This window comes from Gigantopelta aegis, chromosome 6, assembly GCF_016097555.1.
Source record: "Gigantopelta aegis isolate Gae_Host chromosome 6, Gae_host_genome, whole genome shotgun sequence".
NCBI classification, from domain to species: Eukaryota; Metazoa; Mollusca; class Gastropoda; order Neomphalida; family Peltospiridae; genus Gigantopelta; species Gigantopelta aegis.
Window position 1 is genome coordinate 23483552 of NC_054704.1, and position 18367 is coordinate 23501918.

General features: G+C 32.6%; 1 protein-coding gene across 1 annotated transcript in view; it reads left to right on the plus strand.

Moving 5' to 3' along the window:
* The first annotated feature begins 761 nt into the window (after window positions 1-761).
* LOC121374432 (ATP-binding cassette subfamily C member 4-like) overlaps window positions 762-18367 on the plus strand; it is a 38223-nt gene continuing 20617 nt past the window's right edge. Inside the window, exons 1-2 of the mRNA XM_041501534.1 lie at window positions 762-886; window positions 10916-11056. Coding sequence (XP_041357468.1) covers window positions 10980-11056 — 77 coding nt within the window. The 5' untranslated portion in view covers window positions 762-886; window positions 10916-10979. The remainder of the gene's footprint in view (window positions 887-10915; window positions 11057-18367) is intronic.

Here is an 18367-nt window from a genome sequence, read left to right on the forward strand (position 1 = left end):
GAGAAATTAAGATAAATTCTTAACACAGGTGGCTGTTTAATACAGGCCAATGTGTACTACAGTGAGAAATTAAGATAAATTCTTAACACAGGTGGTTGTTTAATACAGGTCTATGTGTACTACATTGAGAAATTAAGATAAATTCTTAACACAGGTGGCTGCTTAATTACTTGAACAAATTCAGCTGTACGAAGGCTTACGTAGTATTATATCAAACTTTTACTCAGAATCCACAAACTGGCTTTAAAATTCTTTCTTGAAGAAAAAACATTTTTATAAAAACCAACCATTCATATATATATATATATATATAAAAATTATATTCAGCAATCCCACCAGGCATAAAAAATTACTTATTGCTTCATATCACACACCTTATTATCCACCATGTAATCATTTTTGAACTGGCCCTAATTGCTGCACTTTATTAACCAGTGATATTGGGCTATTCATACGACATAAAAGACGACCATAAGGATAGTCTTGCTGTATTTTTTCCGCTTGTGTGTGCTTGAGGTTTGTTTAGTTTATGTATTTAATATCGATATGTTTGTAATCCCGTTACCTTTGTGATACCTGTCTATTGTGAGTATTATATCCCCAGTGCTCAGCTACCCGTGTAACAAGAATAAACTGATATTCGTACCGCACTAATTGTGCACTAATATTCCGATACTATTGGCAGAGCCGCATGGAAATTCATTGTGAAAGTCAGTTAATGTTTGGCTAGTTTTTACTGCCAACCTTTGTCGAGGTGAGTTGTTTTTCTGAAGGACTAACATGGTGTTAATGTTTTGAAGTGAGACTGCTACAACCTGAGTCTCCCTGTAATCTTGGGACATGATTGATATATCGAATCCGCAGAGCTGATCTACAGGTAATGCAGGTAGGTTACAATTACGTTACTCTCTGAATTAATCATAGGAATACACGGAGTACAGTTATATACTCAACAATAAAATAAACACATATGTTTTATTAAAAACATTTTTATAATATCATTCATTTGTTAAAGGGACAGTCCTGAGTTTACAACCATTGTCAAATGTTTCCCACTAATAAAGCTTTTTCGATAACCTAACATACAAATTAAATACATTTTTTTATTTAAAATATCAGTGTCTGTATTTACAAGCTGTTTGTTGTTGTCCAAATGCTTGTTGTAGCCCAAACCGGATTTTACCTCCCAATAATTCATACAAACGAAAAAATATATATCACGAATTAAAGTAAAAACTGAGTGCTACAAACATTAGTATACGACTGCAAACACATTCGATATAGAGACACTGGTATTCTAAACAAGAAAATGTATTTAGTATGAAATAGTAGCGTCTACTAAGTAGCCCCCTGTTATCACAAACATCTTACAATGGCTGCAAACTCAGGACAGTCCCTTTAACCAGTCTGTCAAAATGAGCCTAAAATATTCACATGGCATTGATAGTTGGGCTTTTAGACATAAAAACTAATTAGATTCAAATTAAATTATTTAACATACTTTAAACAAATCTAAATTAATATTTGTGTTTGTTTTGTTCTTAGTATATTTTGATGTATTGGTATCAAAGTTGCATTATATAATATATATATAAATATACATAGCTGTTGTACTGCTTATTTTCTTGAATTAATAATACAAATACACAATGTATTAGAGGTAGATTTTACATTAATCAGTACACATGTATTACAAAGTGCTAATTAATTAATAATACAAATACACAATGTATTAGAGGTAGATTTTACATTAATCAGTACACATGTATTACAAAGTGCTAATTAATTAATAATACAAATACACAATGTATTAGAGGTAGATTTTACATTAATCAGTACACATGTATTACAAAGTGCTAATTAATTAATAATACAAATACACAATGTATTAGAGGCAGATTTTACATTAATCAGTACACATGTATTACAAAGTGCTAATTAATTAATAATACAAATACACAATGTATTAGAGGTAGATTTTACATTAATCAGTACACATGTATTACAAAGTGCTAATTAATTAATAATACAAATACACAATGTATTAGAGGTAGATTTTACATTAATCAGTACACATGTATTACAAAGTGCTAATTAATTAATAATACAAATACACAATGTATTAGAGGTAGATTTTAAATTAATCAGTACACATGTATTACAAAGTGCTAATTAATTTAATTAGTGTATCTCTTTTCTTTTAATTTGACTTTCTTAGATTATAATTTAAAATATATTCTTTACAAATGTTGACAAACGAAATGCATGTACATTTATGGTAATAACGCATTTAATCAAGTACTACAATTGAATAATTGCCTTGAGTTTGTGTTGTATATATACTGAACAGCTCAGTATTTTGTGAGTAAATGTGAGAATTTTAAAATCTATGCAATGTATATCTATTACCTGAATCAAATTCTTTAACAATATTATTATTAATTACAGCAAAAACATCATTATTTTAAATTGTTGTTACTTTAAATTCAATAAATTGAGTAATTTGTCAGTTTTTGTGAATTGTTATAATATAATATTTTAAAATTAACACTCCACACACAATTGCATTATGTTTTTGGATCTCACTTTTCTTTTGCTATTCAGTATAAAATGATATACCTCAGAACTAGAAGACCCTCTTTGTGGTTCGGATTTACCTAATAAAGAAGTATTAGGTGCCATCAATCAACCAATCAGACTATTTATATTTAAAAAAAAATATTTCAAAGACAATTAAACACACAAAAAAAGGACCTGGGAGCTTCAAAGACCTGTGTAGGCACTGCCTTTATTTGGCCTAATGAATAAGAATCTAAACTGCATGCTTTGACTATTTCTTATGGTAATCTTTATTGCTTCAGTATTATATAATCAATACAAGGTTGCGTGAGTCAGTGATGGTGTTGAATTCTATTGATTAGATAGATTTTTCTTTATAAATGCAGTTTACTGCACGATGCTATATAATAGAATTTGATTTTGAAGCCTGTCCAAGGCCAACTTTAAAATAAATAGTTTTCTGACTCCAAAGTTAAAGTTAAAAGTTTGTTTTGTTGAAATCAAGTTGTCTTTGCGGTCCCAAAGCTTATCAGCCAGTGTTACTCCATTTGATTAGTGGGGGCAGGACGTAGCTCAGTGGTACAGCACTTGCTTGATGTGTGGTCGGTGTGGGATCGATCCCCATTGGTGGGCCCATTGGGCTATTTCTTGTTTCAACCAATGCACTACGACTGGTATATCAAAGTTCATGGTATGTGTTATCCTGTCTGTGGGATGGTGCATATAAAAGATCCCTTGCTGCTAATTAAAAAGAGTAGCCCATGAAGTGGCGACAGCAGGTTTCGTCTCTCAATATCTGTGTGGTCCTTAATCATATGTCTGACACCATATAACTGTAAATAAAATGTGTTGAGTGTGTTGTTAAATAAACATTTGCTTCCTTCCATTTGGTCAGTGGGAATGTAATATACTGCTGGAAAAAATAAGGGATTACACCAAATGGAGTTTGTTTTGGTTAACGACACCACTAGAGCACATTGATTTATTAATCATCGGCTATTGGATGTCAAACATTTGGTAATTTCTTTTACTTGTCTTACAGAAAACCTGCTACATTTTTCCATAAGGTCAGGTCAGGTCAGGTCATAGGTTTTAATGTGCACATTCAGTGCAAGCTGTTGTAGCACACACCTGTCATGGACACAGGTGACAACTTACGCCGGCTCCTCTCTCTAGGACAGGAAAGGGGTTTGGGGTGAGTGGGAGAGGGGACCACTCTCACTTGGCAAGTGCAAGAGAGCACAAGCAGTCCAACCGGCTTTTGGATGTCAAACATTTGGCCATTTTTTTACTTGTCTTGGAGGAAACCCACTACATTTTTCCATTAGCAGCAAGGGATCTTTTATGTGTGCCATCCCACAGACAGAATACCACATACCATGGCCTTAGATATACCAGTTTGTGATGCACTGATTGGGACAGGAGGGGGTTGGAAACAATCAGAGAATGGATCCACTGAGTTGGTTTGATCCTACGATGCAAGCATCTCAGGCTAGTGCTCTACTGACTCAGCTGTTTGACACCCAATAGTCGATGTATTGTTCATACTGGGCTGTCATTAAACATCTGTCCTGCCCTGTCCTGTCCTGTCCTGTCCTGTGCTGTGCTGTGCTGTGCTGTGCTGTGCTGTGCTGTGCTGTGCTGTTCTGTCCTGTTCTATTCTATTCTATTCTGTTCTCTTCTACTGACTGAGCTAGATCCCACCCATGGATCACACCAACACTGACAGCAAAGAGTGACTGCGAGCAAAACCTCCATCCATGGTGTAAGACATTAACCATGTTACTGGCAATCAATCCCACAATACATATTTGTATATTTTATATTATGGCTATCATACTGTATTAAATTTGGTCTTCAGTATCATGTGTTCCCTTATTTCTTTCCCCCAATATATGAAAAAATATATATATATTTCAAGTCATTGAAACTTCTTATTTGACTAAGTCACTGTTATATTCTCACAGAAAACTGAAATGAGTGTTAAGGACACATGGACTGAAAGAGATACCCCTGTATACAAAAAGGAAAAATATAGTGTAATTTTTATACAGGTGTTTCTTCTATAGGTTACACTATGCAAAAAAAACAAAAATCTCTGACTGAAATGTTGTACTAGCTGTCTGAATAGAATGAAAATATGTTGTTTGTTGTGGGGGTGGGGAGAAAATTACATAAAGGAACAACAGATTCAGACTTTATCTCATTAGACAATCAACAACAAAGCATCTTATGTAGGTAACAAAATTACCAGAGACTTTAGTTTGTTTAATCAAGACACTCTTGAAATCCTATTTGAATCTAAATTCAACAGTGTGTTTGTTGAATTCTACGTGAATTGGCGCAACAGTTTTATTTGTTTGATGTACTACACAGGTACACATGTGCCTTTGGTAGGTGTGTCATCTGGTAATTACTTTGCTACATTGCAAATGTATTTTTCTTTTTACAAATCTGTCTGGTAGTAGAGTGTTTACCTAACAAGGACACATATCCATCAGCCATCCATTCATCCATCCAATCCATTGATTCACCCATCCATTCATCCACCCACCCACCCAGTACCCACCTATCCATCCATCCATCCACCCATCATATCTATCTGTCCACCAATCCTTCCATCTATCTTCCTTCCATCCATGCCTTCTATCTATCCATCCATCCATTGCATATATACAACTATATATCCATCTATCCATGCATGCATTCATCCCTAAAATCCATTTATCCATCCATTCATCATCCCATTATTCCATCCATCCTTCCTTCCTTCAATCCATCCATCCATCCATCCATCCATCCATTCACCCACTCACCCTTCCATCCAACTCATCCATCCATCTATCCAACTCATCCATCCCTCCATCACCCCATTATTCCATCCATCCTTCCATCCATCCATCCATCCACCTACCCACCCTTTCATCCTTCCATCCATTCATCATCCCATTATCCTGTCCATCCTATCTTCCATCCATCCATCCATCTATTCAACTCGTCCATCCATCCCTCTATCATCCTATTATTCCATCTATCTATCCTTCCATCCATCCACCCTTCCATCCAACTCATTCATCCATCTATCCAACTCATCCATCCATCTATCCAACTCATCCATCCAACTCATCCATCCATCCTTTCATCACCCTATTATGCCATTTATCTATCCATTTATCCTTCCTTCTATCCTTCCATCCATACATCTATCCAATTCATCTATCCTTCCACCCATCCATCCATTCATCCATTTATACATCCACCCAACATTCAATCCATCCATTCATCTAGTCATCCATCCACCCACCCACCCTTCTATCCTTCCATTTAACTCATCCATCTATCTATACAACTCATCCATCCATCTATCCACCCTTCTATCCTTCCATCTAACTCATCCATCTATCTATACAACTCATCCATCCATCTATCCAACCATCCCTTCATCACCCCATTATCCCATCCATCTATTCATCCATTCATGCATCTGCTCAACTATCCACCCATTCACCTATCCATTAATACATTTATCATCCATTGATCCATCCACCCATTCATCCATCCGCCCATCCTTCCATCCTTCGATCTTTGCATCCATCCATTCAGTAATCTAATCTGACAACAATTTATTTATTTTGCTGATGTGGTCTTCTAAGGTTAGGCTGTCATATTCTCCATCATATAACAAATAGACACATCAGTTTCTAATCTAGTCCTGCAATACCTAAATATACTATATTTCATAGGAATGGAAAGTGTGGGTGGGCAGTGGGAATGCTTAGCACGCACGCACGCACGCACGCACACACACACACACACACACACACACACACACACACACACACACACACACAGAGAGAGAGAGAGAGATAAACACACACACATGAATGGCAAATAAAGATATGTCTGGCTCCTCCATGTTGTGGAATCTTCCAGTGCTTATGTATTTCCATAAAACATGATCAGTCCACACTTTGGAAATTCCCTCCCTTTTCCTAAGACTGCTGCAAACAGTCTGACCAGTGTTGTCAACAACTTGTTTATGTTCAATATGTATAATGTAATCATTAAACTGTGGCATCAGTTAACAATAACAACAGTTTAAACTGGCATGTGCAATTCATTTTTTTTCAGAGTAAACATTTACATATTAATAATACATTACTTTCTGTGAAATTCTGCAATGAAAACATTTTAAAGATTCTTCTATTTACAACAATCACTGTTGGTTATATTTTCAAAGACACCATTTCATTTCCGGCAGCTTTTGTATTGTTTTCTTTCAAAATCTGTTGAGCTTAAATGATATCATATTTGATTCTTCTGTTTTAATGTTATGTAAATATATAGCCTTGTGTTGCTAGACCGGTTCTTATCCTTGCTGATACCAGTCAAACATTACATTTTGCTCATATTTCCTTTGGTTGCTTTTAGCTGGCACAGAAATATATTCTGCTGCCAAGAATTATTCAGTGTATTTTTTTAGAAATATTCATTCTTCCGGATTCTCTTGATGAATGGACGTTAGTTTGATTTTGTCAAGTGGTTTGCTGAAAGGTAAGAAAGAATATTCATCAGAAAAATTATTTGACTCTTAAGACTGTAAATCACAAAATATTAGTGTTCTTAAATTGTAGCAAAATCCAAATAAGTGACATATTAGCGACATAAATGTTTAGCAAGGTTGTCATATCAAAAACTAATTTTTTTTTAGCTTAAGTTGTATCAGCTGAAATACTACTTTTGATCCATTTTTATGTTAATCAGCTTATAGGCAATTTAAAGTTGGTAGAAAATTGCAGTACTGTGCATGCTAACTAACTATTATTGTTTGCTGTTCTTTTGGTTTAATCAACAACATGTAACCATTGTTTTGTATTCAGTTAATCACTGACAAAACAGTCGCACAAATATTTTTGAACAATCTGCTGTATGTGTTTTTAAATTTAGTGTTATGTAATACATGGCCTTGCTAAATTCTCTCAAATATTAATGCTCACTAACATTTCCTGATTTATCGTATTCAGATTATTTTGATTGATTGAAAGTATATTCTAGTGTATATATACATAATAAAGTGGTTGGGTATAAAAAAATTAAATTAGAAAGTATGTGGTGTGAAGCAAACTATATATGATTATGTTGTTCACTGAATTTAACTTTGCATTACGGTAACTGATCAAGGGTCCATGGTTAGATTGTAGCCAGGTATTTCTTTAAAAAAAATAAAACATTTAGTTGGTTTTATAGAAAAAGTTTCAGTTTACATAAGAATGGAGTTTTTAGATTTACGGGTGTTATTGTCTACCTCTATTTGATGCCCACAAATGTTTGGGTTTTTTTTACCTCAGACTAATGCCTTCTGTCAAAAAACACATTTGTGGACATCAAACAGACAATAACATCCACACATTTAAAACCTCCATATGTTTATTTCCTAACTGCATAATTGCAAAGAAAGGATTTTTTTTTCAGGCATTGAAAGTTGACATATTTCAACAAAAGCATTTTAACATAACATGTTTAATACAAGTAGATGGATTACTTTCAAGTCTTTGGTATCATTTGTGCTTGTTTCCACAGATGAGGCGGAACGTAGCCAAGTGGTAAAGCGTTCGCTTGATGCACAGTCGGTTTGGGATCGATCCCTGTCAGTGGGCCCATTGGGCTATTTCTCACTCCAGCCAGTACACCACGACTGGTATATCAACGGTCGTAGTATGTGTTATCCTGTCTGTGGGATGGTGCATATAAAAGATCCCTTGCTGCTAATCAAAAAGAGTAGACCATGAAGTGGCGACAGCAGATTTCCTCTCTATATCTGTGTGGTCCATAACCATATGTCTGACCCCATATAACAGTAATTAAAATGTGTTGAGTGCATCATTAAATAAAACATTTCCTTCCATTCTGTTTCCACAGACAGAATAGCACACCACATTCTTTGATAGATCAGTCATAGTCTCATAGAGCATTGAGTAATCTCCACAGCAGTATCTTCCAAGTTGGTCATCCATCTGAGTACTAACCATGACAGTGTTGATTAACTTCATGTCCATGAGAACTGGTGTTTTAACATGACAGAGCTTTATTTCATTTTATTTCTTGTTTATTTTCTTGCTTAATCTTCAAGCATGCTGTTCTGGAAATACATCTTAGCTGAAATTTTAGAATAAGGTCTGCCTATAACATGACATAATTTTAATAGTAAATGTTTATCTTGCCTTTATGAAGTAAAAAGGTGAGATATATGTATCACTTATCTACCACTGGCTGAAGCAGCAGTGGCTGTGGCAGTGACAACATCACGTGTTTAGTTTAAATGTTAAAATTTTACAGTTATAGTCCGTCCCAAATGTTTTTGTAAATAATTTCAGTTTGGTTTGATGTAAGAAGAAAAGTAAACTTGTTTTGGAAATAAAAAAACACACACTATTTTTGTGTGCAATTTGGAAAACAATGAGCTCAGAAATAAATAACTTCTAGTAAATTCCATAGTATGAAAAAACGGTGTTACCTGTGGGCAGGACTATAGCTCCATTTCTAACAAATTACAAGTCTCACATCAATGGAAATTGGTTATAGTTACATCTGTTGGTACCCAGGACAGTGGATTAATCTATTAGTGGTTAGTGAAAGAGAAATCAGTGTAGTGACTATACACCACCCAATGAGCCATTCAAACTAGCTCTGGGTGGTGACTGGTCCTGGGGTGTGAACCCATTACCTATCAGTCTGAAGATTGATGGCTCAACCACAAGAGCACTGAGGCCAGTTATGTGTTGTATTGTGTACTGGCCCAGAACTATGATTTGTCAGGTGACTGGAGGCTTATTACCCTAAAAACATTACTTATCACACATCAGTGGTTTAGAATAGGTTATCTGATGATCTAGTGTTTTCTGTATGCATCATGTTGGTTTATTGTAAAGGTACCGGTATGAGTAATATTTATGTTCAAAATATCTTTATTAGGATGTGTCCAAAAGAAATGTGCTTGAACCTGTAGTGGATGTAAGCACTGGTCAGAGGGTTCATTAATTTATTCATTCATATATTTATTGAGCTGGCCTTGTTAAGACTGTCCAGACTCGTGTTGCAGGTATTTTAGCAAGTGGGGTGTAGACTGGTGTGTGAAACTTGTAAGGTGGGGCCAAGTCATGCTCTCCTGGAAAATATATTGAAAACAAAAAAGAAAATTTGCTTAAGTAACCCCCAAACTTTCCCCTGCACATGTGCCTATTGTCCGGCAAAGATTGAAATAAATGCTTCAAGATATTAGTCTATCACTGTTACAGTTATTTTGAATGGGATTTTCTTTTTTCTTCTTTTTAAGAATGATTAATTCACCTGTAGTGAAATGTGTGAATCCATATTCCTGTACTCGAGTATGATATAGCTCAGGTGTAGAACACTTGTCTGAAGATCTATGGGTCATAGGATCAATTCCCCTCAGGGTTATTTCTCGCTTCAACTAAAGGTTCATCACTAGATAACAAGGCCATTAGTTTACTGTCCTGTTCTTTGTAAACCAGACTCTTTTTTCCAAATCGAAAAAAAAAATTAATATATAATAAAATTATAACTATCGCAAAATTTAGTTGGGGCCCCAGGCCCCTGGCTCCCCCCTAGATCTGCCTCAGATAAGGGGCTTCTATCCTATGACCAAAGCACATAAAGCAAGCTCTCTACTAATTGAGGTAGATCCCATCCAAAGTTGGGAAATATGCACATGCACTCATGCACATATGCACACACACACACACACACACACACACACACACACACACATACACATTGTAGTTTAACAGTTCTAACAATAATCTTATTACAGTATGCTAAATGTATATATATATATATTTTTATTTTTATCTAAATGTGTGCTGTTTTATATTTCATTATTCCAATGCCCAAAAAGCTTCAAAAATAAATTTATTAGTGTTTCACTAATTAATGCATCTTTTATCTTTTACAAATAGTAATAAATAATTAATTAATAGTAGTTGTAATGGTAGTGGTAGTGGTTGTGGTAGTGGTAGTAGTGGCAGTGGCAGTAGCTGTAGTATTAGCAGTAGAAGTTAATAGTATTAGTTTGTAATGGTGGTAGTGGTACCAGTAGAAGTAATAGTAGTAGTTAGTCATTAATAGTTAATAGTAGTTAGAAAAAGCAGTAGTAGTTAATTGTTAGTAGTTTGAAGTAGTAGTGGTTGTAGTTAGTTTTATAGTAATAGTAGTAGTACTTAGTACTTAGTAGAAGTAGTAGTTAGTAGTAGTAGTTTCTATTCAGTAATGGACTGTTACCATAAATTATGTCAGATCATACTGCTATAATAAAAACGTTTAAATTTATTTCTTTCAGCAATGGAGGACTCTGATTATCTCTGTACAGGATTTGGCTAATCCGTTTCTGGCCAAGTCCCAGGATGTCGGAGCCTGAGAGTCCAGCCAATCACACAACAACAACTTGCAGTCTCACCAACCATCGAGGATGTTTTGCTTGGTAACTTTGTTTACAGTTCTTAGCAACATTTCTCCCACAACAAGTCTATGTTAACAAAGATCACAATCTCTTAATCAAGCCCTAGATTGCTGGCAACGTGACCGTATACATTAATGAAGGCAAATTTTTCTCCTTTAAAGAGAAGAATTGTAGTTTTCTAATTCTTTCACAGGTCATTTAGTTCATAATTCTCAGTTTCTTGTTATTTTTTAAGATAATTTGGAACACTTTCTGTACGTCAGTTTGCTGTAATTGGTAGATAATGTATAATCTTTATAACTAGAAACTTGTGCAGCAGTGCTTTGTGTTTGTAACAATAGTACAGTTTATTTCATTAAAAATGTACTGTTTAACCTTAGTGTTTGCTTATATTATAACACTGATTGTAAAATTATAAAGGAAGGTATGGATGTTTATAGGTAATACTGTAAACGCTATTGAAACAGATATTATTTTGAGCATTTACTGCAGAAATCACTTCAGATTACTGAAAAATATTAGACAACAAAGTCATAATGAAATAACAATTCACCCAGTGGTATGCCAACAAAGTTGCAGTGAACTTGAACAGTAAAACAAAGAAACGGTCAACCTCATCATTAGCGTGCTAAAACCTATTCATGTGCGATGGATCAAGTCAGCTTTTGACAGGGTGGCCAAAGGACCCTGCAAATGTCACACTTGGCTGGCATCTTGCTGGACTATTGAACAATTAGTCTGTTTTGACTACAGTAAATTTTCCAATTTTATAAATCTTTCTTTGTTTTGTTTTAATAATGTCAGACACACAGACAAAACATAGAAATAAATGTGTCATATTATTAATGCGAATATCATGAACTCACATTTTTCGCATTAATATTATGATCGCATTAATTTCAGGATCTACAGTATTTAGAAATCTTTATTATATTTACTGCAAGAAATCACTTCAGATTACTGACAAAAATATTAGACAACAAAATGATTTGTAATATTTTAAAATCTTGATTATATTTACTGCAAGAAATCACTTCAGATTGCTAGAAAATATTAGACAACAAAATGATTTGTAATATTTTGAAATCTTTATGATATTTACTGCTAGAAATCACATCAGATTGCTGGAAACTATTAGACAACAAAATCATATGTAATACGTGTATTTAGAAATCTTTATTTTATTTACTGCAAGAAATCACTTTAGATTACTAGAAAATATTAGACAACAAAATGGTTGGTAATATTTTAAAATCTTTATGATATTTACTGCAAGAAATCACTTCAGATTGCTAGAAAATATTAGACAACAAAATGGTTGGTAATATTTAGAAATCTTTATTATATTTACTGCAAGAAATCACTTCAGATTACTAGAAAATATTAGACAACAAAATGGTTGGTAATATTTTAAAATCTTTATGATATTTACTGCAAGAAATCACTTCAGATTACTAGAAAATATTAGACAACAAAATGGTTGGTAATATTTTAAAATCTTTATGATATTTACTGCAAGAAATCACTTCAGATTACTAGAAAATATTAGACAACAAAATGGTTGGTAATATTTTAAAATCTTTATTATATTTACTGCAAGAAATCACTTCAGATTACTAGAAAATATTAGACAACAAAATGGTTGGTAATATTTTAAAATCTTTATGATATTTACTGCAAGAAATCACTTCAGATTACTAGAAAATATTAGACAACAAAATGGTTGGTAATATTTTAAAATCTTTATGATATTTACTGCAAGAAATCACTTCAGATTACTAGAAAATATTAGACAACAAAATGGTTGGTAATATTTTAAAATCTTTATGATATTTACTGCAAGAAATCACTTCAGATTACTGGAAAATATTAGACAACAAAAAATTTATGCAAGAAATCACTTTGGAAAATATTAGACAACAAAATGGTTGGTAATATTTTAAAATCTTTATGATATTTACTGCAAGAAATCACTTCAGATTACTAGAAAATATTAGACAACAAAATGGTTGGTAATATTTTAAAATCTTTATGATATTTACTGCAAGAAATCACTTCAGATTACTAGAAAATATTAGACAACAAAATGGGATATTTTGGTAATATTTAGTAATATTTAGAAATCTTTATGATATTTACTGCAAGAAATCACTTCAGATTACTAGAAAATATTAGACAACAAAATGGTTGGTAATATTTAGAAATCTTTATGATATTTACTGCAAGAAATCACTTCAGATTACTAGAAAATATTAGACAACAAAATGGTTGGTAATATTTTAAAATCTTTATTATATTTACTGCAAGAAATCACTTCAGATTACTAGAAAATATTAGACAACAAAATGGTTGGTAATATTTTAAAATCTTTATTATATTTATTGCAAGAAATCACTTAAGATTACTAGAAAATATTAGACAACAAAATGGTTGGTAATATTTTAAAATCTTTATGATATTTACTGCAAGAAATCACTTAAGATTACTAGAAAATATTAGACAACAAAATGGTTGGTAATATTTTAAAATCTTTATGATATTTACTGCAAGAAATCACTTAAGATTACTAGAAAATATTAGACAACAAAATGGTTGGTAATATTTTAAAATCTTTATGATATTTACTGCAAGAAATCACTTAAGATTACTGGAAAATATTAGACAACAAAATGGTTGGTAATATTTTAAAATCTTTATGATATTTACTGCAAGAAATCACTTCAGATTGCTGGAAAATATTAGACAACAAAATGGTTGGTAATATTTTAAAATCTTTATTATATTTACTGCAAGAAATCACTTTAGATTGCTGGAAACTATTAGACAACAAAATCATATGTAATACGTGTATTTAGAAATCTTTATTATATTTACTGCAAGAAATCACTTAAGATTGCTGGAAACTATTAGACAACAAAATCATATGTAATACGTGTATTTAGAAATCTTTATTATATTTACTGCAAGAAATCACTTAAGATTGCTGGAAACTATTAGACAACAAAATCATATGTAATACGTGTATTTAGAAATCTTTATTATATTTACTGCAAGAAATCACTTAAGATTGCTGGAAACTATTAGACAACAAAATCATATGTAATATGTGTATTTAGAAATCTTTATTATATTTACTGCAAGAAATCACTTAAGATTGCTGTCGCAGTTTGCTGATGCCTCTTCAGTGAACAAACCGGAAAGTGTTTCGAGTGTTATCGCAATACATCTGAGACAGGAAGTACTTGTCATTAGTAGTGTTGTCTGAAATATCAGTATTTATAAGAAAGTCACGTCACCGAGCATCTTGTTCAATAGTTTTATTTTCACAAATATTTCAACAAACATTTATCTGTATGAGGTAAGTAAAATTTGTGTTGAAGTGTTCGATTTTAAAAATAAAATGAATATAAAAAAATATTATTTAAGTATTATTTTATGTTACTGATATAAAGTAAACATTTATATTAATAGATATTTACAGGATATAGGGGATTCATCACAAGTGTTTTTTAATGTGGAAATTATCAACTAAGTCTATGTTAATTGGTATTTGTCGACGTTCTACTGTGACAAATGCCAAATAACTAGACACAGTTAATATTTTACATAATAAAAAGCTCAAGTAGCCATTTCTGTTTATCCTATATATCACTTCTTAAATAAAAAATGTATTTGATTTTTAGTAAATCATAGTTCTAAAGTCACCTTCATTAGTAATACGACAACATCAGGATTGGCACATACCGGTACGTAGTTTTGACATCAAGCACTTTAACTAAATCTTATCCAAATGTTATACTCTGGTGTACAGGTGTTGTTGGCTTGTAAACAAATGACCCATTAACATAAACAAATATATATTAACCGGGTTAAAACACATAAATATCAAATGGGTTTATGACATGGATATTATGTGTAAATTACATGTATAGAATAAAATTATGGTTTAATTTAACATATTAAATTGTTTGTTTTAAATATAAGTGTTTTTGCTTTGAAGATTTTCCTTTTGAGGTTTAATCTGTTTACCTTATCGGTTACTCTTGGTAATGTTTCTGCCTTGGGCAAATTAATGTGGTGGTTGAGAACAAGTTTAACGACTTTAAAACATACACTTCAAGTTTTGTACACTACATTAAATTCATTATCTGCTGTAAGGGCAAGGCACTCGATTCAGTGATAGATCTCTGTGCATTTTTTTAATGTACAGTATCAATTCATTTTTTTTTCTCTTGTTTTTTTTTCCATAGTAGAAGGTATATCTATTTTATTGATATAATTTATTACCTAGTGTTGGTATAGTGTTGGCAATGGCCAGTGTTAATTCCCCTGATTAGCTCAGTTGGTAGACTTTTGGACTCTCACTCTGTGGGTCTCTGGTTCAAATTGATTTATCTCTTACATTTAGATACTTAAGTGAAGATAGATTTGTCTGTCACATGTGGACGTAAAAAGTAAAACAACTGTTAATTCTCATTGTCACAGGAGTTCATTTAAGATTCTGTTTAAGTCTTGTAGCCTGTTTCGCAATGTTCAGAACATTACTTGGGACTTTTCTTTAGTTTATTCATTTCTAAAAAACATTTATTTGAAAATTGGAAAACATTGTTTATGGTAACTGTTCCTTGTTTGAATATGAGTTGTTTATTTGTTTTTGTGTTTTTGTGTGTGTGTTTTAAATTACAGAGGTTTACATTCTAGAAGAAAACCAATAAAATGGGTACATACTTTGATTGATTGAAAACATATTTTATTGTAAAAAGAACCAAAAAATCGGGCACATGTTTGACAACTTACGAGGCCCACTTCCATAGACATATAATATACATTGTGACTGTATTACATAACTGTAAATTTAAACTACATATAAACTGTCATGGATAACCAGAGGAAGAAAATATATTATGTACGAAAGAATATGAGAAAAAAAAGAAAGGAAAGAAATAGTGATGCAAGAGATTGCACAAATAATTATTACTTCATGTGCAGTCAAACCTTGTTAAACTACACTAAATCTGTACAGAATTTCCTGTTCTTTCTGTTGCCATTTAGATTGATCAAGAATCACAATTATTTATGAAAACATCCTGAGAACTAATACAATGTTACAGAACAGATTTGTAAAACATGCTATGGAATTTAAAAAAAAAAAATCCCCTATATTAAAGAATTTTATAATTTCATGTCAATACTAATCTGTATAAACAATGTTTTTCCACATGTCTGCCCCAGGTAAACTGCACTGTAGCAGATAAAAATTACAGACTCAAGGCAAAAAGCTATATGTGTGCTTAGATTCCCTTTGGTTTGAAGATATTATCTACCGGTAGACATTACTTTCACTTCATCAGTAGTTGCTTGTGTGAGCTGCCCATAGTGAATGTGTTCTCTTGGTTATTCCACATTTTATGTGATATGTTGTGTTATAAAGTGCTAAATGACACTTCTAGTGAGATATGGCAGTTAACAGGTAAATTATTTTATAATAATCATAAAATATGTTTATTTTAACATAAAAAATATTATTTTTAACATCTTTGTACTGTACTGTACTATACTATACTATACTAGTCTATGCTCTGCTCTATTGTATTGTATTGTACTGTACTGTATTGTACTGAATCCATATTCTCTGTTATGTGCTTTTTTTCAACTGTACTGTACTAATTGACTATACTGTTACGTAATGAACTGTTCTGTGTTATTCTATAATGTACTGTACTGTACTGTACTGTACTGTACTGTACTGTACTGTACTGTAGTGTTCTGTTCTCTACTGTACTTTTCTGTTCTGCAATGTACTGTACTGTTTTGTACTGTACTGTACTGATCTGGTCCACAATATACTGTACTGATCTGTACTGTACTGTACTGTACTGTACTGTACTGTACTGTACTGTACTGTACTGTACTGTTCTATACTGTATTGTACTGTACTGTTCTGTTTTGCAATGTACTGCAATGTCCTGCACTGCACTGTACTGTATTGCATTGTATACTGTAGTGTAGTGCACTCTGACATATTCCATGTTATGTTTTGTTTAAATAAGTTTGTTTTGTACAAAGATACAATTAATTTTATAATTCTATTAAAATCTTATTAATCATTCATGAAGAATTAATCAGTGTACCCAGTACTATAATTATACAATTTTATTCTTGTAACTGCTAATGGTTTTGCCCATTAACAAAACATGTGGTGCTCTTTTTGAATAGGATTATGTATTATTTATTCTCTGTTCTGTTTGTGAGATAATTTGTTAATCTGGGAGATTTCTTAGAGATCGAGGAAGGGTCACAAGCAAATTTGTCTGCACACAAAACAGAACAAACATTCACAGCAGAAGAAGTGAAGCAAAAGCCAACAGTTTTTACATCCGCGAGAGCCACGCGGGTTAGGAGAGTGTCGGGAGCTTGAATTCTACAACAGAGCTTACTGTTTGTCTTTTAGGGTTGTGAAATTAGTTTAGATAGGAAATGTCTCCTTCAGTCAGCTCGTGTAGCAAGCATCTGTGATGAGAGTGTCTATGTTTAAATGAGTCATTTTTAGGGCCTGGTTCAAACTGCACTGGACATGTGAGTTTGTCATCCAGCAATGGAAAACATTGAATAAGACTATAAGTTTGGTTTGGATATATACAGTGAAGAACAACAAAAATGCATGTTGGTGATTGACATCTCAATGTAAATTTTTGTGGTTTGGATGTATATGTGTATTTGCTGATTTGCTTACTGAAACACTTGGAGAAATGACAAATGTTGGAGAGTGATTTTTAAAAAGTTTATTTCCTTTTCTGACCGAGACGAGATAACAGCTCACCTGGATTTTTACCTTTCGTTAATCTCCACATTGGCAAATGTACAGGTTAGAAAGCTTTTTGCTATAACTACATTATATTTTAGAGCTTTATGGCCTAACAGTGTATAATAATACTTTAAGAAAATGATTTTAAACATTAAGTAGTTTTGTAAGTGAAAAAAACCTAACCTATTATTGCTTTTAAGCTTTTAGCGAGTTTATCACATCTACTGGTAAGATATTAATGGTTTTCATGAAGTATGTCTACATTATGATTATGACAGTATGAGTATGAACATTACATTAATACCAGAATAATGACAGAGTAGACACTGAGCAAATATTTGGATAAAAGATAGAGATGAACATTGTGTAAAATTAATATGTAGATTAGAAAAAAAATATATATAAAGAGATTGTATATATACTGATGGAAAGAAATAAGGGAACACATCTAATTGTAGACCAAATTTAATTCACTACTAGCGTAGTAATGTCTGTATTTCATACCAAGTTGAAATGTGGGATTAAAT